Source organism: Crocodylus siamensis, chromosome 2 (assembly GCF_052110815.1).
Source record: "Crocodylus siamensis isolate JL-2025a chromosome 2, ASM5211081v1, whole genome shotgun sequence".
In the NCBI taxonomy this organism is placed as follows: Eukaryota; Metazoa; Chordata; order Crocodylia; family Crocodylidae; genus Crocodylus; species Crocodylus siamensis.
Window position 1 is genome coordinate 222,700,601 of NC_143396.1, and position 24,912 is coordinate 222,725,512.

The 24,912-nt window shown below is 40.2% G+C and overlaps 1 protein-coding gene across 9 annotated transcripts in view; it reads left to right on the forward strand.

Annotated features, from left to right (window-relative positions):
* GPHN (gephyrin) overlaps positions 1-24,912 on the forward strand; it is a 612,917-nt gene that overhangs the window by 401,198 nt on the left and 186,807 nt on the right. For 6 of the 9 annotated variants that reach the window (XM_090033171.1, XM_090033172.1, XM_090033174.1 and 3 more), the window contains 3 exons: positions 1,795-2,067; positions 3,451-3,558; positions 19,100-19,234. In XM_090033171.1, the coding sequence (XP_089889297.1) occupies positions 1,795-2,067; positions 3,451-3,558; positions 19,100-19,234 (516 nt within the window). The remainder of the gene's footprint in view (positions 1-1,794; positions 2,068-3,450; positions 3,559-19,099; positions 19,235-24,912) is intronic. The other 3 variants (XM_090033176.1, XM_090033178.1, XM_090033179.1) reach the window with 1 other exon arrangement.

Here is a 24,912-nt window from a genome sequence, read left to right on the forward strand (position 1 = left end):
TGCGACTGCAGAGTGCAGCACGTGTGAGTGGCAAAGTTGAAGGGCAGCAGAGCCCAGTCTGCAGACTGCAAGCAGCAGAACATCAGACTGCTCAATAATAGGTGATTAGAAGATCCTGGGTCCTGTTGAAAAGAGGAGAGTCAGTGGGCATATAGGCCTGGCTCCAGGGCTAAAGAGAGTCACACTAGCCCACATCCTTGCACGAGAAGCAGCTGTACAGGAAAGCCTGTTTCATGCACAGATAACTGGTTTATGTTTCTGTTTTGCAGGAGTTATGGGAGTTGTTGCAGGGAAACAGAGAGGTCACAGTGGCTGATTTGGGAAGGCACCTGTGCATTTGATTAGTTAGCATGAGCTCCAAGGGTGAGACGCTAACGTGCTAGCCCTGACTAAGGACTGTTGGCAGAGTCCAGAGCTGGAAGGCCCTGTAAAAGGACTGTTGGTGGAGGCTAGAGCTATAAGGACCCAGGAAGAATGGGTCGGGTAGAGATTGCAGGCCCTAAGAGGGACTGGTCAAGGGGTGCAGACTGTAGGCCCCAAGAGGGAGAGAGAGAGGAGCCTGAGCACAGGGGCAAGAAACAGAGCCCAGTAGAAAGAGTGTTAAAAATGAGGGTGCCGGAGAGAGAGAACAAGCCCCGAAGGAGAGTAGTCATTTGGGGATGCTAGGGGAAGAACAAGCCCCAGAAAGAGACAAAAAGAGGCCAATTATAGGGAGGGACTCCCTGTTCAGGGGACCGAGTCCAAAGATCAGGCCAGAGCAAAGGATTGATGATGAACAGGTCAGTGTGGCACTTCAAGGCTCAATCCAGTATTCTAAGGGAAGTTTCCCAATCTTAAATTTATTTCCAACAAGGTGTCACAGTTGAGGACAGGGCAACAACCTGGGAACCCAGAGTGAGATTATACTGCTTGTGATAAATAATGCAAATAATATAATTACAGCAGGTGCTACGGCCATTCTCAGAGGCAAGAGTCTTTTACACAGTGTCTCTGCAGTTTTTCGTTTTTTCCAGCCATAAAATGGAAATGTCCTATAATCTATTACAAGAAAACAAGCCGAGAGAATTAGAAGACAAATTTTATATGGATGCTGTAAAATTACTCTGAATTGTGAGAAATTATGATGATATCAGCAAGTCTGTCACTCTAAAAGTCCACAGAAAAAAGCCTATGAATAAAAAATAGTATATCTTACTATAGAGACAGCCGTATTAAGAAACCCTTCATGATGTGAATCAATCTCTAGATATAAAAGGAACAAAAAAGTGAAGATTTGAGGCTAATGTCACAAAAGCTCATTTGGATAGGGCTGGCTATAAATCAAATAAATAAATAAATGAAAGTGTAGCATTAAAGTTTGTTAAGTTTTACATTTCTGTTGGAGTGTGGTTTTTTTATATGTTTTGTAAGGTTTGTTTAATGATTATGCTTTCTATAACTCTTAGATTGGCTGCTTTGTTATGTATTTAATGGGACTTAACTGGTGATTTACTGTATGGTAATGTTTGCAGTCTTGGTTAAAATTTAGCAGTTCTAAATGTTGCACAACGGAGAGGTTTTTGCATATAAATAATATACTGCATGTACCCCAATTTACCTTTCGATTAAATTCTGGCTTATTTCTCCTAACAAGCAGTTAGGCTTTGTTGGGGTTTTTTTGTTTGTTTGTTTGTTTGTTTTCTGATCAGATTGGAAACGAATTCAGATCAATCAACCTTTATGACAGAGCTGACAAATCCCTATTTTCATTGGCAGGTAAATTTTCAGTATAATTTCTCCTCTTCTTATACATAGGAATGCTTTCAGTTTATACTGCCAGCCCTACCTCACGCCATTGACCTTTTGCGGGATGCCATTGTAAAAGTTAAGGAGGTACATGACGAACTCGAAGACTTACCTTCACCACCACCACCTCTTTCTCCTCCTCCAACCACCAGCCCTCACAAGCAGACAGAAGACAAAGGTGTACAGTGTGAGGAAGAGGAGGAAGAGAAGAAGGATAGTGGAGTTGCCTCAACAGAGGACAGTTCTTCTTCACATATAACTGCTGCAGCCATTGCAGCTAAGGTGAGTCTTGGCTATTTGCATGAGAGGCACTTAGGTTTCTTTCTCAGGTACTTTCCACCATCACCAAACTGTATTTTAGGACTATGTTTTTGGCTTTGATTTTTACATACTGGTGGATGTTGGACAGTCTAGAAATTAACATTAGCCAGCTTTAGACAAATATGTGAGCCCTGCTTTGAAATTAAGCACAGACTTTGTAAGGCACTATGCACATACCATCTGTTACTGGAATGCTGTTATGCTTTTAACAATACCATTTTCTGATGTAACTCCTTTTTTTTTTTTGATCAAAACATCTGCCATGCCTAAACATATTAGCTGCAGTAGGTGGTATTTTAAGGAATTATGTTATTAGCATTTTCTGATATGACAGAGTCCTATTAGAAAGGATAATACTAATTTCCAGAAATGATGACAGACAAATGTAGCAAGTAGCTAGTGGACAATAAAACACCCAGGTTACTTGTATTTCCCTGTGCATAGCTGCATTCTGGGAACAGAGAACTAGAAGTATGGCATTTTCCTACCATAAATAAATAAGTCATCGCTATTTAGACTTCAGTGCTTTAGCCAGTTCGATTAGGCAGATACATGTGATCCAAACTGGAATATAAACTTGGAAGTATAAAAGAAAAAAATCACAGTATTTATACAAATATCACTTGGAAAAGTTTGATTTCATCATGTACAAATCTGTTGAAATAATATTTCTGTATAACTTTGTCCAAATGAATGATGATGTTTTAGTTGGAGTACCCTGTTTTAGTACCCTTTTTAATTTGTTTGTAGGTTCAGTTTTGAACTATAAGATACACACTTTCCTAGATGTTTGGGAAAGGTTATCCAAGTTAATTCAGCTTATATTTGAATAGTCTATACTTTTTCAATTCTCATTGACCGGCGTTTGTCTATTAGTAATTAATTTTAAGTATATCAAAATCATGTTATACCACTTTTTACTTAAACCATAATAGCAGCATTCCTGTTCTCAGAAGTTGAACCTTAGGAATAATTCATAGTCTCATAATATCTCCAACTGAGATTATTTTCTCACTTACAAATATCCTGGTTATGTATGTATGTTTGCAGGAATAGATGCACTAAGTTAACAATTTCAAGTTGTACTTTTTGTTATTATTAATTTTAATGTAAGGTCTAAATAGATTAATTAGTTCACTTGAAATGACAAGAGGCACCAGTATTCAGTGAAGTTTTAAGGACAGAAAATACCTGAGATCTAAACTGTTTGTGTTCATATAAGTTTGTAATCATTTAGCATTTCAGTGTCCCACCTGTTTCACCCTTGTTCCTTTTGTCATTTTGCTTGTGTAGTTTCATGTTTTCCTATCACTGTATTCATAGCTGTTATGTATTGTACATTAGAAGCATCCATCCTACACCAGTTCTGCTGTTATCATGGCAAAAGGTGAACAGCCCATCCCTGGTCTCATCTGTTATTCCCATCACGCAGCAGGCAGTGCAGGAGAACCGGTAAGACACACCTACAAGAGGCTTTTGAATTAATAGTATCTGCAAATATACTGCCTGCCTCCTAGCCTAGCGTATAAAGAGATGCTGTTATTTGTTATATTCTACCAGTTAGACAGCAGTGATTCTTTTTTAGAAAATGTGTATTATATATATATATGTATATGTGTGTATATATATATGTATGTATATGTGTATATATAGATATATATATATATATCTGTATGTATATGTATATGTGTGTGTATATATATGTGTGTGTATATATATATGTATGTATATGTGTATATATATATAATTTTAAGTGCCACTGAGCATATTCTGTGTAGGACACAGAAATTAACAGGATTTAATTTTTAGCCAGAATATTTATTCTAGGATTAAGATAATGTGGGTTGTGTCAATGAGTTTGCATCATTTGGCTGCCAAGAGGCTCATTGCTCTGAAACTTGAGTTTCTGATTCAGGAGACTCATCATCTCACATATTCAAATTACCCAGCCCAATTAAAATAATCCCCCAACATTATCCCTGGAGTTGTAGAATCTTGGTAACCTTTTCCTCATCAACTTACATTGCATTATGTTTCTCAGTGATGCATGTATCAACATGATGTATCATATGTGTTAATTCCTTCATATTTTGCTTTAGTTGTTTATAGCTTCTCTTAAATTCTACTGTTGCGTGCTTAGAAAAAAAGGTAGGATTTGATATGACAAGCCCAGCTTTTGGACAGTAGCGGCCAGTTTAGATAGGCGTGCTATAGTTCAGGCTCTAGCAAGGTGATTTATTATTTTTCTCACCCCCTCAAAAATTGAACCTTGGTTTCAAGGAAGAATGTGCAAAGGTGACGTCGGAAGACCATAATGTATTATGTTCATAGCTGCAGGTTAGTGAGACCCAGCTCTGGCTGGTTATCGAGGCTTGTACTATCTTATTAGCTCATATCTCATTGAATAGCAGGCTACTTTCTCATTAATTCTTGGTAAAAGTTCTTTAGACGTTATATCATTAGTCTTGTTGACAGAGGCCCTGTGGTTTTGCACTTTGATTTTCACCTTTTTGTCTCCATAGACAGATGGTAATCAAAACCATCAATCAAGCATGTAATGCTTCTGTATTTCAAACATGACAGGACATGTTTAAAAAAAAGTCACTGGAGATTGGGGAAATAAGGCTTTTGAATGAATATAGCAGATGATGAATCCATATTTAATATATGAACTTGTACCAGTACCAATATTCTTTGCTTGGTGCTACTGTAATAAGCAACTATAGTAATATTATCCTACAGCATTCTCAACAACCTATTTCTAAGCTGTCATCTAGGCTTAGATATAGGCTTTTGGCTAGATAGTCCTCAGGTTTCATATTCCTACTGTCTTTATAAGCATCCCTTTGTACAATGGAGAGGAATTCCATAGTCCTAATCTGATTTAATGCGTCATGTTACGAACTATCTTAGTAAGAACTTTTAAAATTGTATACCTTCCTTCTTTTGCATCTACAAGATGTTTCTGCTTTTCTTATTCACATCACCCTTGTAACAACCATGATAACAATCATGATAACTTGGAAGCCCTGTCAACAGCTCTTGAGGCGCTCCTGGAGGGAAAATAAGGAACTGTTTTCTTTGACTTTTCCCCTCTCTTGTCACTACTTTATTCTCTGATCTCAACATTTACAAGAAAAAAACAGCTAAGAGAAAATGGAATGTCAGGCAGAAAGATATTCTTCAGAATCAGAATAAACATAATGATGGCTGGCAAGAAGAGAAAGTAAAGAAAAACAGTAGACAGCTTTCTTCCTTGGCTAGGAGGAGTAGCCGTTCCTCAGTTAACAAGTCACTCTTCACTGACTGCAGTCCTTCCTAGTGAATTTGGTTTCCTCTTCCAACTTGATTTGTTTTCCATTCCTCCTTCCCTCAAAACATTTCTCCTCCTCACAGCCTGTTGCCATCCTCCACTACCATTTCAAATCCTGTTCTCTGCTCAATATTTCGTTCTCTCCATTCCTTGAATCCCTGCACCCAAGTATGTATTTCTAAACTCTTCCTTGTGCTTTTCTATCCCAGCGTTAATTTTGGTACCCTGCCTTGTCCATCCTCATCTAGGTATCTCCTTGTCAGTTATTTGCTTTCTTTCCCTACACATGCTGTTGCATTCTAGTATGCTTTCAGTTTATGTAAAATCTTCAGGGCAGGCACTTTTCATTTATAAAGTGCCAGCATATTTTGGGTGGCATAGTAATAAATTATCAGTTAGAATTGATATCTCACATTACAGTGCAATAGTACTTATGAGTCAATTGGATTGGGGTTTTCTTGTGCTAGAAACTGTATAAATATGTAGAAAGTACAAGTCCCTGCCCATATGAACTTACACCCTAAGAGACAAGACATAAGAAGTAGATAACAGAAGAAAGTGGATCAGGGTGGCAATCAGAGACAGTAACAAAAAAGGATATATATACATGCTTGAGCCCACCAAGGAAATAAAAACTTGTGTCCTGTCTAGGCACTTCTGGATTTCTGTTTTCTATATGGAAAAAAGAAAAGATGGATTTTGAGGAGGGACTTAAACAGGATAAAACGGAGGCTTTGTGGATTTTAGTTGGAAGCTTTTCCCTCTTGTAAAAGGCATCATGGGAGAAAGTGTGAAAATGCCTGTTAAAGAAGTGGCTGCTGTAGTTGACCTTGATCCTGTAATAAGATAGAAGTTTGAATAGATAGGATAGAGCTAGATTATAGAGACAAGTTTGTTGACTATGAGAAAACTTTCTTTTTGATGTTGTGGAAGATTGGAGAACCACTGAAGAGATTTCAAGAAGATACAATCAGAGTGGCATGATAGGAGGATTGGTTCAGATGAGTGGTATTCAAACTCTGCACGGCCCAGATGGACCTGGTAAAGTTGGTGTGACTGGCCCATCACTAACAGGTAAAAGTGCCCTGAATTCAGTAATGGGAAAGGAAGGTATGAGCAGCAGCACTGTCGCCCCCACTGCCATGCCAGCCAGCTCAGAGCTTTCATGAAGCTCTGAGCACAGGTCCCAGGAGCTGAGCACAGCTACCATTCACCTCCTCCTCCTCATCTCCCACACCAAACTCAGTGACAGGGTAAAGAAGGGGACAAACAGCAGTGAAGGCACTCAGTTCCTGGGCTTTAGAGCTGCATGAAAGCTCTAGGCTCATTGGCCTGTCAGTGTGGACTTGGGCTAGAGCCACAGCTATTGTGCAGCTCCTGAGCCCAGGAGCTGAGACCTGTTGCTCCTGCTTGTCCCCTCTTTTCCCTGTCTTTGAATTTGGTGGGGGAGGGAAAGAGGAGAGTAGCAGCAGTGACTCTCATCTCCTGGGCTTCAGACCTGAACAAAAGCTGTGGCTCCATCCAGATCCTGCTGTAACTTGGCAGGAAGCTCAGAGCTTTCAAGCAGGTCTTCAGCCCTGGACCTGAGCACCACCACTGCTGCTCATCCCCTCTTTTCCCTACCGCTGAATTCAGTGACAGTGTGGGGAAGGAAGAGGGCAAGGTGACAGAAGAGATGCTCAGCTCCTGGGCTCTGGAGGCTGTGAGAACTGGGGCAGCTGGAAGAGGACAGGGCATGGAGACCTTCCTTTGGCAGCACCCCACACCACCACCCACAGAGCTCTGGCACAGCACAGGGCTGGCTACAGCACCTGAAAAAAGTTATTTCAGAGAGAGACCCACTGCTCTGGGGCAGAGCATGGTCCTACTGCCACTTGTTCCCAAAGCACATTGCTCTGTCTTCAGGAGACACTGGCAGGTTACTGGAAATTGCAGGAAGCTGAGGGTGTGGTACATTGCTGCCAGCTGGGTAATTTTCATCTGTCATCTGAAATAGTTCTTGAATTATTGTGGTTGGTTTTATTATTTTTTGCAATGATTCTAAAGTTTCATTATTTTTATGAAGCCTAAAATAATAGTATGAATACTGCACTTCTTACTATATATTCATAAGCCTAACATTACTAAAATTTATCTTTTTTCTCTAATATTACTTAAATTATGTCACATTAGGATATGCCCAAGCTTAGAACTATAATGTGGCCCTTGATCTATTTCTGATTTTAAGGTTTGGTCCAGTTGCAAGAAAGATTGAGCACCACTGTTTTAGATGTTTGGGAATGAAGGGAGTGTGTGTGTGTGTGTGTGTGTACACACCTCTCAGTCTAGTGGACAGTTTTGATCAGCAGGGTCAGTTGGAGTAGGCATGTGCCCTGAATGTCTTCATGCCTCTAACACAGAGTATAGTGGGAAGGGTCACTCCAACACCTTCTTCATTCCTCCTTACCACTTGTGGGTCCTGAGGTGCCTCATGCTTTCTGTTTCTATTACTGGTTAGCAGCTGCCTTTCTAGCATAAACAGTTAGTTATTAGTAAATAGTCACAGCTTTGAAAGCATTTCCTTTGTTCTCCCCTGTAGGAAAGTGGTTTTATTTATTTAGCTCCTGGAGTGGAACTCCAGTACTGAATAGCCAGGCATAATTCCTCAGAAGTTAAGAATGGCTTGACCTGTAGATAGAAATTATTCCAAATGAAAGATATAATAAGTGCCTCTGCTGCGGTGAAGGGCCCATTATGGACAAATGCATTGTTTGTAGATCCTTCTCTAAGAGGACTCAATCCTCTCCTTTACCTCATTGGAAGCTCGATGTGCTTAGCTTCCAATCCTGGCCAGCCCACGACTGATCATGTAGACCAGAGCTGTCCAACTGGCAGACCATTGGCTGCATATGGCCCACAAGGGGTTAATGTGTCACTTCCTGAACTCCCAAACTCCCATCTGGCTGCCACTCCCCTCCATCACTTCAGTTGCTGCAGCAGCTAGGATCCCCAGGCTCCTCTCCCTCCTCCAGTTTCTGCTTCATCCTCTCATCCCAGGGGGTAGGACAGCACTGCACAGCCCACAGTGCTGAAAGAGACTATGTAGCAGGGGAGCCCACAGCCAGAAAAGCTTAGAGCAGGGGCCAAGGCACTCTCATGGTGCTGGTGCAACAGGGGGTGCAAGCGCAGCATGTGGCCCAGCAGGCCATGGGTAATGTGGTATGTGGTCACTGATGGTGTGGCTTGCATAGCATGCAGGCCCAACCACTTAGAAATAGACAACCCTGATTTAGACTAAATATTCTCCAAAAGTGCTGTCAGCTACTTTTCCTTCAGCTGTTCCTTCTATGAAGAACTTAAGCTCAGAGTAAGGAACCTTGAAAGACCTGGAGGGAAGAGAGGACCTAGTGTACAGCCTGTTAGCAAAAGCTCCTAAGGTTCCAGCTGTTTGGAGCTTAAGAGTGGGTGAAGACCCAGAAAGCATTCCTGAGCAACCAGAGGGATTCTGATAAGTTTACTCTGACTGACAAGGTTTCTGTTACATCAGCTGGAACTGGTCCAGCTCTGATGCTTCTGACAGATGTTCAGTTAAAGATACAATGAGATCTGATCCATGGTCCCAACAGTTGTGCCTCCTGCTGTGCCACACATGCATAAATCCAAATGTGTATGGCAGGAGGAATGGTTGTGGGATTGGGAATCAGATCTAAATCACACCATGTTGCTGGTGCAGGAGAACAGCAAGTAGCAAGCTGGGTGCCCAGTGGTCCCGTGGCTGGGTGTGCTGGTCAGCTGATCAGTGCTCCCAGTTGTAGGACTACACTGGAATCTTTTAGGATTCTGATGCGCGTGTGTGAGCGGGAGTGCCAGTCTCCTGTGGCTGGAAGCACCAGCCTAGGGCTCCATGCACTCCCACCCATGACTGGAAGCACCAATCAGCTAACAGTGCTTCCAGCCTCTGGAGCATACTGGAGCCTTGAGGGGCTCCGGTGCACTCTTGAGGCTGGGAGCACCAATCTACTAAACGGTGCTGGCCACACATTTAATTTAAGGTACGATGGAGACACTAAATATGTATAATAACTTTGTGGCTTATTCCCTGTTTTATCATACCATTAAGTGAATGAACATGTGGTGGGGTGACCACTTAAGGCGTGATTAACTGGTTAATCATGTCTTAAGTGTAATGTCTGCTAGGGGTGTGCAAAACAGGCTGTATTCAATTTGGATTTGGATTTGGCCCGAATTGGGGATAGTGATTTGATTCGTTGATTTGGATCACTGTCCCCAATTTGATTCAGCCAAATCCCAATATGAAGATTCGATGCTGATTCGGAGAATCAGAGATTCTGCCATAGACACAGCTTTAAATGCTTTTTCTACATACCTTGACATACCAGGCGTGGCTCACGAATGCTGCAATGCTGGCATGAATAAAGTGTCCCACAGGAGAATGGGGGAGCCGCCTGCATGCTCAGCAGCGAAGCCAGAAGTGGACCAGAAGTGCTTCTGGTCTGCTTCCAGGACTGCTGCCAAGCATGCTGGGGAGCCCTCCCGCGCTCCTGTGAGACGTTTCATCCACCCCACCATCGTAGTGGTCATGAGCCTCCTGGTACTTTGAGAAAGGTACATGGAGGTCATGAGCCTCCTGGTACCATGAGCCTCCTGGTACCTTGAGAAAAAACATTTAAAGCTATGTCGGAATCGCCAAATCATTCTGAATCTATCCTATTTGATTTGGAGGGTTGCAGTTCAATTTGGAGAGATTAAAGGGTCTCCTGATTTCATTCAGATTTGGAGAGTCGGCCACCGAATTGGGCCAAATCTCTGCCGAATCAAATCAAGGACTGAAGCTTCACACAGCCCTAATGTCTGCCACTTCCTGGTTCTGTCTGCATCAGTTCACTTGCTGTCAGTAGTAATCACATCAGTACCAGTGAGGCCAGTACTTTATGCTTCATCCACTCTAGCAACAATGACTCCAGCACGAATAACATCACCATAGTCATACTCAGTACTGATGACTAGTATTAATGCTCTAAGTGCCATTAATTCTTCAGAGGCATGCTCTGCTGCCAGTGCTGAATTGTCCTTTTCTGGCCCTATAGACAGAATGGTGAGTATGTTTAAAGTTCTTTAAAAAAAATTTTTTCAAGTTCCGTCTGGAGGCAGCGAGACCTCAGGTCCTTTTATTAAAGTCCTTATGGCATCCTTTTGGTCCCTGTCTTGTTTCCTGCTTTCTGGGAAGTTCCAGACTCCCATCTTTCCCTTCAACCTTACTTTGACACTGAGCTTTGAATCAGAGGAACTCTTCATTTGACTATTTCAGCTTTTTTTTGGTACTCTTTTCTTTTCTCAATCAGTATGTAGTGTAATGTTAAATAACAACACACACTTATCTGTATCATTCACCACATGGGCTCTTTATAAACCTGGAGTTATTATCTATCTATCTATCTATCTATCCTCATATAAAACTATCTAAAACAAATTTCTTGCTGCTCCATCCTGGTCTTTTAGCTTTATCTTCCACCACAAACTTTTCTAATTTAATCTTACAGAAATTTCCCTACCCACCAGAAAAAGAAGGGCTAGGAGGGGAAAAAAACAAGATCCAAACCCTATAAACTGAAAAAACAGAGCTCCTGCCATTCTCTCTTTGGGAATTCCATGTTCAGGAAAATTTAAAAACCTCATGTCACCTGAGAAAAATCAACTTTTTAAGATGGGATTTTCAAAAAAATATCTGTTGAAAATTAATGCTGCGTATCAAAAGCTGATAAGCTTTTATAGGTTTTTGTTACTTTCTGGAAATATGCATTTGGTCTCTCTTGCACCCATACATGTATACATAAACCCTGTCTTGTCATTTCTTTTACTCATACACAGACCACATAGGCCTTATAGAAATGTTTTCCTTCTGCTGTTTCCTCCTCTTAAATTATTAGTGTATAGTGCTATAGAGACAATATCAATACTGTTTTTTGTCAGGCAGCACACTCCCCAGTCACAGTAGAGGATAACTGTCTTGTCAGTACACTTGCTGTCTAAAAACTAACCTATTTTTCCTTGTGAGAACTAATAACTGGTGGTGTTAGCAAGCTGAGGTTTCTCACCATGGATATGTAACTGCATTGAATTATCATGCTGCACTTGTCCCCTGTATTAAGTTTAAAACCTGTATTTTTCCTCTCTATGCCCTGAATGTTATTTTGTTATAACTTGCTTTCAGCTTGGTATAATATAATGATTGTCCAAATGAGCAAATAAACCAACTTATTTCTAATCTAACCTAACTTATTCCTATTAAAGGAAACTAACCTATGTCTTAAGTAGTAACCCAGCCATATGTTGATTCAGTTAATGGCATGATAAAAAAGGGAATATGCCACAATGTATATATTTTGTAGTAACTTGTGATTGGTTTCCATCATACCTTAAATTAAATGTATGATTGTATGAGCTGATTGGTGCTTCCAGCCTCAAGAGTGCACCAGAGCCCTTCGAGACTTCAGTATGCTCCAGAGGCTGGGAGCGCCAGTCAGCTGACTGGCACTTCCAGCCATGGGAATGCATGGAGCCCTAGGCTGGTGCTTCCAGCCACAAGAGACCGGTACTCCCATTCACACCGGTGCATCAGAATCTTAAAGGGCTCCAGTGTGGTTCCACAGCTGGGAGCACTGATCAGTTGACCAGCACACAGCCAGAGGACTACTGGGCACCTGGCTTGCTACTTGCTCTTGCCCTTTACCATGTCATTTGGTGTCATTTGGATCTGATTCCCAGTCCCACAACCCTTCCTCCTGCTATGCACGTGTGGATTTATGCACATCGTGGCATGGCGGGAGACGCAGTTGTTGGGATCATGGATCAGATCCCGTCGTATCTTTAACTGGCCATCTGTCAGCAGTCTCAGAGCTGCACTGGTACCAGCTGATGTACTTGTCAGTCAAAGTAAGATTGTCAGAATCCCTCTGGTTGCTTGAGGAACACTTTCTGGATCTTGACTCACTCTTAAGCTCTGAACAGCTGGAACCTCAGGAGTTTTTGATGACAGGAAGATCCAGAAAAAAGATACAAGCTACATATACAGTAACTTGGTGTTGTTTCATTGCATGTTTGCAAAGGCAAAGATACAAGGAATAATTACTCCTGTGATGAAAATACCTATGGGCAGCATTTTCCTTTCCCTGTGCACTTCAACTGATTGCTGCCCCCACTGGAATCCTACTTGACTTTTATTTTCTCACAGGAGGAAATAATCTCTGTTCCACGCAGTTCAGTGTTGAGTAGCGCCATTTTAGTCTTTTTGTCACACAGAAAGGGGTTTTTGCTCTGAAAGAGCTACAGAAGTAGCCACTTGCCCTTAGGGGAGTGAGGTGAAGGGTAACCTCAGGTTGCTGTCCAGTAAGCTCTGCTGACCAAAACTTCAGACAGAGTAGCCAGAGCCAGCTACCTTCCGCCAAAAGGGGAGGTTCTTTGTCTTTTGAGGCCCTTGAGGTTAAAAGAGAACCTCGACATACTTTAGCCACACACATACTTTTACGGCAGAAGAATAAATGCATTTCCTTGTTTGAAGTTGTACTAGGATTCCCTCTGTTGTTACCGCTTTATCAGAAATTCATGTCATGTCACTTTCCCGAACCACAGACATTAAAAGAAGCCTTTTAAATAAAGGAAATAGCATTGTTCTGGCAAAATGAAATCTATGAATGTCATCTCTTTTATGTATTTAACTTTAGCATATTTAAGCAGGGATGCCAGGAGAGGATGAATGCAGAAGGGAAAAGGAGTTTCTAGCTTCATACTCTGTACTGTATGCCTGACCAGAATCTCTCTGTCCCTATTTGCCTTTTATTTCTACAGCCAGTCCTCAGACTTACGACACAATTGGTTCCTGAAAACCATGTCTTAAGTCGAAACATTGTAATTCGGAACTGATTTTTCCATAGGAAACAGTGTTATAAATGGGGGATTGATTCCCGAACCAAGACCCAATACCCTATTTTCACCAAAAATAACCCAGAATTTTGTACTCAATCAATTATAGGTGAGTAACATAGCTGCATTAATGTATTTATATTGTAAATAGCAATCATATTGATTTGGAAGTACTTCTTTGAGGCGACTTTGCTGGACTTGGCTGGCGTCTTCTCAGGAGTCTTGGCTGCAGGTTTTTCTGGAGTCTCGTCTGCTTGCTTAAAGAAAGTGTCCAAGGAAGTTTGGACAGATGTTCTCCAGGGAGATGGGTGATGCAGGAAACTTGTTTGCTGGCATGGCTTGGCGTCAGATCAAGTGTTGTAAAGTCGAAACTGATGTCAGAAAGTTGAAACAGGGTGTCAATTTATAAACATTGTAACTCGAAACATTGTAAGTCAAGGACTGCCTATATTAGCTCTCCAGGGCCCTTTTACTGCAAACCAGAACCCTCAAGGAAGAGATGGGTTGTTCACCATTACTGGAGAGGGAGATATCCCCAATTTAATTTTCCACAATGAGTTTTACAATTTATAGTTTGAAATTACAATGTGGGCTACTCAGGGTTGAAAGAGCCCTCGAAGACAGCATTTTAAAACAATACTGCCAGGAATGACTGAAATGAAAAATGCTGTCAGTTCTGGAGTGCAGCAAGAGAACATGAAGCAATCCTTTTAAGGGGGTGAAATCCTCTCTTGTTATCTCATCTTTGGGGAGTTATACCTTAGTTCATACATTTTTTACTCACTCAAGCTCCTGATTTCCGTTTCTTTACAAAAAAATCAACACTCCCATTCCTTAAAAGAATAAAATATTGTCTAAAATAAAATATGAAACTGGTTTGCTGGTTTTTAAGGTGGACTGGGTCAGAAACCAAAGTAAAAGTTTGTCACTGTAAAAGGACATTTTCAAAACAAAAATCATGAAGTATATTTAATGAGAGTACACATCATTGTTTTTCATCAGCATTCGGTGATTAAAAAGCATAAGAATTATTATTAGAAGTGAAATAATTTTCAGAGTTGTCTTCCAACAAAATTTAGAACTTTTGCAATCCTTTAAGTTTTTATCAGGCAAAAGATTTTATCCTGTGTGGCACTCTGAACAAAGTTCTGAAGAAGTGTGTGACCCCTAACCCTAACTGGTTTCTGGTGTTTAAACCTGTTGACAGAGCTTATAGGATTTTTGTTTCCTAGTTTTAACTTGTTCAGCTTCTGTTCTTCTAGTAGTTAATTTCTAGGGTTTTATTTTTAATTTAGAAAAAAAATCTTTTTTAAGGCTTTGCTATCACTATGCAATTATGACTAAGGAAATAAGTCATCTGGCTTTAAAAGCTATTTTTCATATGCACAGAACATGTCTCTAGTATACTAAAACATTGTGGGCGCAGGAAATAACCTGCACAGGAAATTTTCATGATGCCAGAATATGACTCCATCAATAAATTCTTAAATATCAACCTGGAAAACATGGGAAGAGTTTTATTTTATATTTCAGTCACTATGGTGTAGTCCATTTAATATGTTTTTACATCCATCTTGATTAAATTAATATTCTTATTCCCCTTTGTCATACAGTTCTTTATACCACATTTCAATCTTTTACCCAGTAATAGCATTATGTTAAAGTTTGTTCCCCATGTGTCAGTATTTTTTCTCAGAAGACTAGACCATTGTTGCTTATAGTCTGATCCTATGTGTTTGACATATTAAAATCGTACTGCTTTAAGGTGGTGACTTATCTGTAACTCTTAGTGGCAAAATTTGACACTGTCCACATTGCTGCATTCGCTATTTGCATTTTAGTGATAGTCTGTGATTTTCAAATCAAAACCAATCTGTTTCCACTAAACTTATTACTGATATGAGAAGGTCTTAAAAGAGGTTATTAGGATGATAAAAGGTAGGTCCAGGCCCCACAGGCTCTTACCCTAACTCAAAGTTATTATCTGTTCCAGGCAATAACAGTACTTTCCCTGATATATGGGATTTCAGACCTCAATGTCTGCAGAAGGTGTTTTATTGTTATTATAATTAGGTTTCTAGTTCTTTGGGACTTCGGGGTTTCTTTCATTGTTCATAGCTTTCCCAAATGGCAATAGGATGAAAGTAACGAAGTTACAGGCAGTTTCAGAGGCAGAGTGGCAGAGTGGTTAAGGTTTTTCCATGCAACTCCAGATGTAAAGTCTCAGTCTAGACTCGTGCCAAAGGAACAACCCAGCTGTAAATCAGTACCCAATCAGTTACGCTGAGGAAACATGCTGGTAGGTGGCCAGGCATGATGCCAGTCACATCACTGTCTTCTGTGCTGCTGGCTGCAGAAGATGGTGTGCCTTAACTATGTTAACCTGGTGAGCCTTCCAGCCTCAGATAAACCATGGCTAACCAGCAGTCAGTTTCACTAATTTGGAATTCTGTATGCAGCAGTTAAATTGGTCAGAATCATCTCTATTTAACCCTCCTGATGCAAAAGAGTTGCGGATCCTCAGTCTAAACACAACCATGTACATGCTATCCAGGATGTTAGTAGAACAGCAGAGAATTATTTAAAAATTGCAGAATCATGACTATTGGTGGAACTGCAGAGTGAAAGAAAAATTCCATGTCAGGGTTGGAGAGAAGGGGCAGATTTAAAGAGATCCCCTTGCACTTTCTACAGCAAAGAGGATCCCTTCAGTGGTCAGGAGGATGGGGTGGAAGAGGGAACTTTCTACCTTCCATCAGTCATTGGAGGGAGGGAAGCTTCATATTTTCAGACACCTAGAGTTAAATTAATTAATTTCCTGGTATAAATACCAATACAGAAAATAAGATGAGGCAACTAACATTAAGATGTTGCCAGAGTTGTTTTGCTTTCTGGAATTAGGCATCAAGGCTACCCTAACTTCCACCTTGTTGAAGTGACCCCAGTATGCTAATTCATGTGTAAAAACACTAGGGAAATAAGCATACCATATCAAGTATATCTTGCCCCAACACACACCCATTCTTCTTCTGGGTCTTCCCTAATCTGCCCCTACAACTCTTCCAACCTGTGCATCCTCTGTGAAAAGACCTGTATGAAGGGGGTATTCCCTAGGTGTCTTCTGCTTGCCTTGAATTTCTGCCTTCCTAGCAACTGAGGATAAGGAATTTGGCTACTCACCAAGGCTTCATCTCCACCTGTTAACCACAAAACATTGTTAATGTTACTCTATGGGTAATGATAGTTTTAGTTATTTAAGTAGTGATAAATTTACTGCTGTAAATTAGAAACAGAAATGTTAGGTTGTGTCTACACATGCATTTGATCTGGGATCAGTTTACTCAGGAGTAAACAGTCCCAGGCAGGCATCTACACATGCAGGGAAGCAGGAACAGATTTTCTGCTAATGGCAGCAAATTGCTCCCACTTCCCGAGGCCCTGCAATAGGCTTCTGCCACCACCGGGGGAGGTCTAGGTTCCCCTGGGTGCTAGCCCAGGGGTTAGCAGGTAGCACCAGGCCCCCAGGGGCTGCCTGCTGCTGGGGTGTGGAAAATGCCCCCCTACCCCAGCAGCAGGGAGCTCCTGGCCCTGGCTCCCCAATCAGGGGCAGGGGACTTAGAAAGAGCTGCAGGGGAGGGGCATGTCCTAGCCTCCTGCCCCTGTGCACCAGTGAGGCAGCTAGCAACTAACTTGCTGCTAGCTGCCCCACTGACATATTGGGGCAGGGAGTTGGGACCTACTACCCGATCCCAGCAGTTCTTTTCAAGCCCCATGCCTTGATCACCTGATCAGGGCATGAGTGTGGGACCTGCTCCTGACTAGGACAGCTCCCATTCCCAGCCCCTACCCCTGCACTTGGGGCGGAGGTTGGGGATCCTGTTCCCTGCTCAGCTCAACAAGTGTGGAGCTGGGTGGGGAACATGCTGCCTTGCTTCTCACCCACCTGTACACTTGTGAAGCTGAGCAGAGAGCAAGCTCCCCAGGCTCTTCCCTGCCCAGCTGCAAACAGGTTCCCCAGCCCCCAGCAGTAGGGAGCTCCCAGTGCCAGCTTTGTACTGCAAGGCTAGCACTGGGAGGCCATTAATTCCCAGCGCCAGCGCTGCGACCACAGGGCTGGCGCTGGGAGATAAGGATCACCCAGCCCCCGCTCCTTGATCGCAATCTCAAAATAGGGGGCATGGTGCTCCCTTCTGCCAGAGCAGGCAAACATAGTCCCCACCTCGGTTCTGGTTACAGAGCCTGCCTCAGCAGCAGGCAGCTCCTGGGGGCACGGAGCAATCTCCAACCCCCGGATGGATGACTGACTGGGAGCAGATTTTCTCCCAGTCAGTTGTCTACATGAGCACAGCTGCGCCATTACTATCTTGCATTTGTAGATCATGCAGATTTACTCATGATTAGTGAGGTTTACTGCATAGTAAGTATGTGCACGTGTAGACGCACATGCTCATTTCACAGTTAACTACATTACTGAGTAGTTAAGCATCTCATGTAGATGTGCCCTTAATGTCTCATTGAGGAGAGAGTTTGAGATATTATTAAGCTCAAAAATGTCAAAATTGTTTTTTCCACAGTGAACTTTACACTATGTTGTCCTCTGCAGCAGTGGACAAGTGAATGAATAATTTGAGGTAGCTGTCCAATTATAATAAACACTTTTGTATCTCTGGTTGGTTGGGTCCAAATGTCAGTTGGGGTCACAAATTTTCTATAATTTAATATTTTAGAAGCAAGACAATCTGCTTTCTAGATTCATCCCCTTATCTCTCTTCCTTGGAATTGGAGATAAAGTTGAATAAAAGAGAAGAAAAATTGAAATGAGATTTACTTGCACTGCCCTAAGCATTGAATTTAATACTAAGGCCAGGAAATGTAAATTGGTACAACTCTTTTTACTTCACTGTAGTTATGCTGATTTACATCACCTGAGAACCTAGTTCTTAAACTGAAATATAAAAATGAGAGACCAAGATCTAATCTGATATGCAGAAACAAAAGTATTTTCTCTTTCCTCTCCGAATTAGAATTCAGGGTTGGTATAGATAGTTCATATGCTACTAATCATACTCCACCTGCTTCTTGTATAAATACAAGATTTCAGGTTTGAGAGCTGTCAACTTCTTTCACCAACACCGAATGTAGTTTAAAGGGTTTTTTTAGAAAAAATAAAACCTTTACCACATAAAACAAAAAAAATATTCATTCGGTCTTTGACCTCTTCTCTTAGATAATCAGGGAGATCAATTAGTACTAATACAGCAGTTGATAATTCTGATAATTCTGTTTCCTGTTACTAACAGGAAATCAATTGTTAGCCTAACTCCTTTAGACAGGCGATGAAAGAACCATCACATGTGAGTAGTCTGGCTACTACTAACCTGTTTGTTGTTTTTTTTAACATCAGATCCAAAGACCGAAAACTCCATATTTTATTGTCAGTTCCTTGACATTTCCAGATGTCACACCTATGACCTTTTAGTTATTGCATATTATAGCATGTCTGAGTGCAGTCATAGATTTTTCAAGATTCATTGTGGAATATTCTCTGTGTGTGCAACTGGCATATGACCTTATTCTTGTCAGTGGATTATTATTGAAAATGAAAGAAGACAACACTACTGCTACCAGAACAAAGAATTGTGATGTAGATTGTAAACCAAGAAATGGGGTGGTTTTAGATCTGAAAAGTTTTAGAATGAGGTGTAAGCTTTTTAAATAATTTTTAATTGGACTGTTAACTGCATCTCTGCTCCTATTCAGATTCCAGATTCCATCATCTCTCGTGGTGTTCAGGTGCTTCCGCGAGACACAGCCTCCCTCAGCACTACCCCTTCAGAATCTCCTCGTGCCCAGGCCACCTCTCGTCTCTCCACTGCATCCTGCCCAACACCAAAAGTAAGTACAGTGCTTTGCCGGCTCTAAGCTCATATATTTATCTTTCTGATTAATATTTCCCTTCCACTGGTAAAGGTTGGCTCGCATGCAAGATTATGTATTTCAGAATTACAGATGATTGAAAAATAGTGTAGTGCATTCCTACATAAATCATTATACAAATCACAGTGCGGGTCCAGCAACAGGTTACCAAAGGTCATATATAAAATTGCTGCTCCTCTCTGGCCATAGTGAAGCATAATGTGTATCTAAAAATACGTATCTGATGTTTTATATTATGATATTTATCGTGAGTATAATAATGTTAATCTTTTGAAAATTTTTATCCATCCCCAAAGAGTCTAGATAAACCTGGATTAACAGGATTAAACAAGTAGTGTTTCTTCACCAAAATGGTCTGTGTACATTTCTAGCCTGGGCTGGGGCAGCTCTCTGCCTCAATAAAATATCTGATGGATTCAAAACACTTTCAAGCCAACTTGTTTTGTTCTAACTTGGATACTTGCTGCCTGTTATTTGGAAACAACTCTAAATTGACTAGAAAGAAAGTTTTAATGCCAACCTTGTGGGATTATTATTCAGTTTTTGTAGGTCATTCTATACCAATTTAATTGATTCAGGTGAACCCCATTAATGTTCTTTTTGTAGCATGCTTAAAATACAGTACATTGGAAGCGAAGTGAATGGACTAGTTGCAAGGCTAGTAATGATCATGATCGCTTTCTGCAAAAGAGATCTCCATCTGTGTTCAGTTAGAGCTGTTCATGTTAAAGCTCTTGATATCAACATGTTAATAGACTTGTAGCATTGCAAACAATAACATTCTTTGTAATCTAATTGATCATGATTCTTTGCGATTATTCTGCTTGCTAAGAAGATTGCACATATCTGGCAGTTCATTTTTCTTGCCATCTCATTTCTTTTCTATCAGCAAATCAGATTGACCTGCAGCCACCCGTAGAACTGCCTGAATTTAGAATTTCTGACAGTTTTATGAACTATGACTATACACCTTGACTATAATAGGAAGGAAATGATTTTGATGGGCAACATACAATGGGCTTCACTATACAACTCCTTTTCTTTGAAAGATATTCATTGAACTTTCTCCTTTAAGTAAGGTGTGGGAAGCCAAGGGTGAGCCTGGGTCATACAGGTCAGTGGGAGGTTGGAGGGACAGGGGTTGAAGGTGGGACTGTAGTGCAGTAGGGTGGCATGCTGTAGTGGTGTTGGGGGACTACCAATGTGCAATGTAACAAAGGGGTGACAGGCACACAGTGCACGGCGTTCACAGTTGCGTGATGAGAGGGGGTCATAAGCACACATTGCAGCAGTGGGAGAGGAGCATCCATGGGGTGTGCAGTGTGAGGGGCTGTGGGTCACACCGGTGCAGCCCCTGCTGATGTCACCCCCAGCCACTTTGAAGCTGGGCAGCCCTGGTTTAAGTATTTTCTTTCATTTTATTTCCTAAAAAGATTATCATTTATGTAATGATTTAATTTAAATAAAGCCTCAAAAGATACTAAAAAACAATACACAGGACAGAGGTGAACTACAGAAAAAGAGAGAAGAACAATAGACATAGCTGTTGGGGCTTGTGGCTCTTGAAAAAAGTAAGAATATCCTAAGAAAAGCACTTGTGGCCAATAAGAAGCATAAACAATAGGCACTGATACTAACAAAAGGCTTCAAATGAAGTCTAAGTAGCTAAAGCAAAATACCACAAAGAGAAGGAGCATATTATGTCAGTTCTGAAAGAGAACTGAAACCTCACTATGGGACTGTCTTCATGAGATAAAAGATTATGCAAGGAAACTGCAGAAAAATGTGAAGTAGGTGATGAAACAGGGTTTTCCATGGGAGGTTGTTTAGAATGAATCCCCTCAAAACAGACCACAACTTTGTCCAGTCAATTTATATCATGTTGGTCACTTCCTACCATAAAATCAAGTGCATTTTCAAGACAAGATTGAGGAGCGAACACTTTTGAGAACACGCAAGCTGCCATACTGGAATCAGGCTAGTCGCCCAGCTTTTCTGACAGTATGTCTCCAATATTGGCCAGTCCAAGCTGCTTCAAGAGAAGGTTCAAGAAAACCTAGCAGCAAGCATCTAGGGAATGACTTACTCTCTGGGAAATTCTTCTTAATTGCCTTAAATTGGAGGTTAAATTATGCCTGGAAGCTTGAAATTTCATACCCCTCACAGAGCTTGTGGCTTGTTTTAATACTTGCTCGAAAACTCTTGTTCTTCATACAGCTGCTAAATTCACAAGAAATAGCATTTGAATGTGTATCATCCTCAGGGATTATGTATGTTTCTAGGCATCATGTTTCTATCTCAGTATTTTCCTCTTGAAACCTGAATTTTTAAAAGAGCTTCATGAATGCATATTGCACTAGAGTTAATGTAAGGTAATAGAGTCAAAGAGGAATTCTAATTTAGCATGCAGTTGATTTATATTCAGATATTTAACATTTTTATTTTTTTAGAGTCGTGTTTTAGGAACTCTCTTTAGAATATAAAGAATAATAAACACATATATAGGGATTTTATCAGATTATTCTCAGCAAAAAACATCTCACGATTTGCTTGATTTATAATTGGAATGTGGGACTGGAATTGTAGTTTGGTATTAAAAAAAGTATTTGAAATTGAGACAGTAGATATATTTATGCACTTCAAAATTACTTCATTTTTCTTTAAAATGTGCCACAGACTCAGTAAGCGCATCTACACATGTTCCCCACTGCACAGTTATTACTTTAGCAAGTACTAAATGACTACACAGTAACCTCTGGTACCATGCAGTCCCAGAGCCACGCAGATTGTTTCCAACCATACTGCACAGTAGTGATGAGTTTGTTGCTACCACACAGTAGTGGCAGTGTTGCTTTTTGTGCCCACTGACGCTATGTTGCTGAAACAAATAGGTATATCACCATAGCTCGTCACTACGGCAGTGTAGCATGTCATGTAAACGTGCCCAGTAACCGTCTGTGCTTTTATTACTGAATCTGCTGTTTTAGGAAAAATTATAGGGCCATCAGTTTAAATCAAATTTAGCAATAGAAATACGTTGAATGAATGTAAACTAACAGGTGGCAGGTTACAAAGGGTAAGTGTGAATTAAATGGCATGGTTATTCACAGTCCTGGTTAGAAAGCAGGGTAAGGAAAAGTTAATGTCTCCTGAAGCCTGTCATGTAAGCATGTAATTGTCTGGATCATATATGAACCTATAAAATATAGACAGGCACGTTTAAAAATCAACCCTTTTTTTGGTAAAAATATTATTTTTCTACATTTTTAGCAGTTTCTCTCAACTTTCAGAAAAATTGCCTTGAAGCTGGTACTAAATATAAAATAGTAAACTCAACCTGGCTCTTTGGAATTGGTCTTCAAAAGTTCCATTGCAGTCCTAACCCATTCTTCAGTCTTGTCCCCAAGTCATTCCTATTTTTTGTTGGCATTCAGGCCAGATTTCCACAGAGACTGTTGACATGGTGTCATGCCTCTGTAATCATCTAAGTCCTTCCAAATCCTCTTTCAGTTGATTTTGTAATTTTTTACATACATATCTATAGAGAGCATTTCTTATCGTGTAGGCTGCATGCTGCATTGTCTTTCTTGAGTTCCATGCAAATACCAATATTTATAGTAGCTGGGTATTGAAGTAGAGACAATTTAAGAGTTTTACTGATGGGAAACCAAGATAACAATCCTCTATTTTCACTTAACCACCATGAAATGTATGATAGTTGTAGATTTTTTTAAATTGTGCAATGTGCTTTAGACCTATATTACTTATTTCTATTTTTTCAATGTATTTTAAGTAATGCACTTAATACCCAAAGTCTGCTGTTTAGAATAATATCTGAGCAGTTTTTGCAGACTTCCATGTCATTCTTCTTAGCCAGATAAATTCAAAGACCTCATTTTCATACTTTTCTCTGTGTTTTTGAATGGCATATTTACAAGCTTAAACATAATATTCCTTTCAGATAATGGAACAACAACATTAGAAACACTTTATTTTCCCTTAAAAGCTGCATACAGTCATTACCGAGTAATTTTTTTGTTTGACCATTATCTTGCATTGATGTTGATGTTGCTTTTAAGTTTTGCTGTGTTGTTTCTTTACTTGCAGGATCCAATAGTAGCCATGCAAATTAAAATAAATCTGAAAGAATATATTCAAGCTAAATGTTTAAGTCATTCCACTCAATTCCTTGTTTTGTGATACAATGAAGGTGATGATGTGACCATAAAAGAAAATTGTATCTTTTCAAGTTCAAGTCTTTACCTCTTACTTTTTAATAATATAACTAATATTTAAGGTTTTTTTCCTTTTTGTATGTCCAAGTCAAATAAAGCAGATATTGAAGACCTGCAAGAAAATCATGGCCAATAATTTAAATTATAAACATGAATACATTTCAATGAAATTAGTGGTATCAAATATATTTCATTTGTGGTATTTTCAAAACTATCAATGTCCTGCTCTTGTATTTCAATAGAGCAGATTTCATAAGAAACTGGTTTTCTACATTATTTGAGCTGGGCACAATGTTTCTCACTTACTACTTCATTCTTGACAATATTTACAATTTACTTTAGGAGAATCATCTATTTTCTTTAATCCACTTTCTTGTTGTCTACTCTTTTCTATATGTATAGACTACTAAGTCAAATTCCTATGGTGATCTGGGGTAATGAGTTCACATTAGTTGTCCATTTACAGTAGTGATAGAAACTTATACTTTTACTAAGTTTAATGAGAAACAACTATCTAGTGAAGTTACCACTGTGTGAAATGAGATACTAATTAAATAAATAAAAATATAAATACTTTTAAACTAAACCCAATTTTGATTTTATGCTTTCAGTTGAGTGTTTTGGTTTCTCTGTGCAACAGCCTTGTTAACTGAAGGCATTAGCAGACTAGAATAGAGCTTTTATCAATAAAGAATGGGGTTGAGGGGAATCTCTCTGCTTAGGTAATTTCATTTTCAACTTAAGAAAGGTCAGATTGCTTATTAGAAAATCTCACCAATTGGTAAAAGTGTTGATCAAGACAATAATTGGATTTAAGAGAGTATAATGCCCTTCATGGTTTACGCATTTTGTATAGACATGATTCCAAATAACACAAAGCAATACAAACAGTCTTACTTCTCCCAAGACTCCTATGTCCATGGCTTCACAGTTCTTGTATATCTTGTTTCTGGGATTTACAGCCCTCTCAGCTGAGGTTTCTTCCCCTTTCCCCTCCTTACTCCCAAACTCCTTGTCCCTGAAAGTACTGGCCTCTCAGATTTTTCATTCAACAGTCTTAAGATTTCTGTCTCCTCCTCAGCCTGAGGCAGAAGGTCCTACATACAGTTGCAGGTAGAAGATATTCTTAGAAGCATGTGACATACAATTATAGCTTGTAAGGCCAAAAGAGGTGCACTAGGATATGTTTCCCAAGGTCCAGTCCCCTGTTGCATGTAAACCCTCTTTCATCAGGTCAAGGGTTAGAAAGAAATTCTCATTTCCCCATAATTGCTTATTGCAAGGTTTCTAATGTGTTCCTATGAAATAGCTGATACTGACTGCTGCCGGAGATAGGATACAGAACTAAATGGGTTGCTAGTTGGATCCAGTATATCAATTCCTGTGTTCCTGTGACAAATT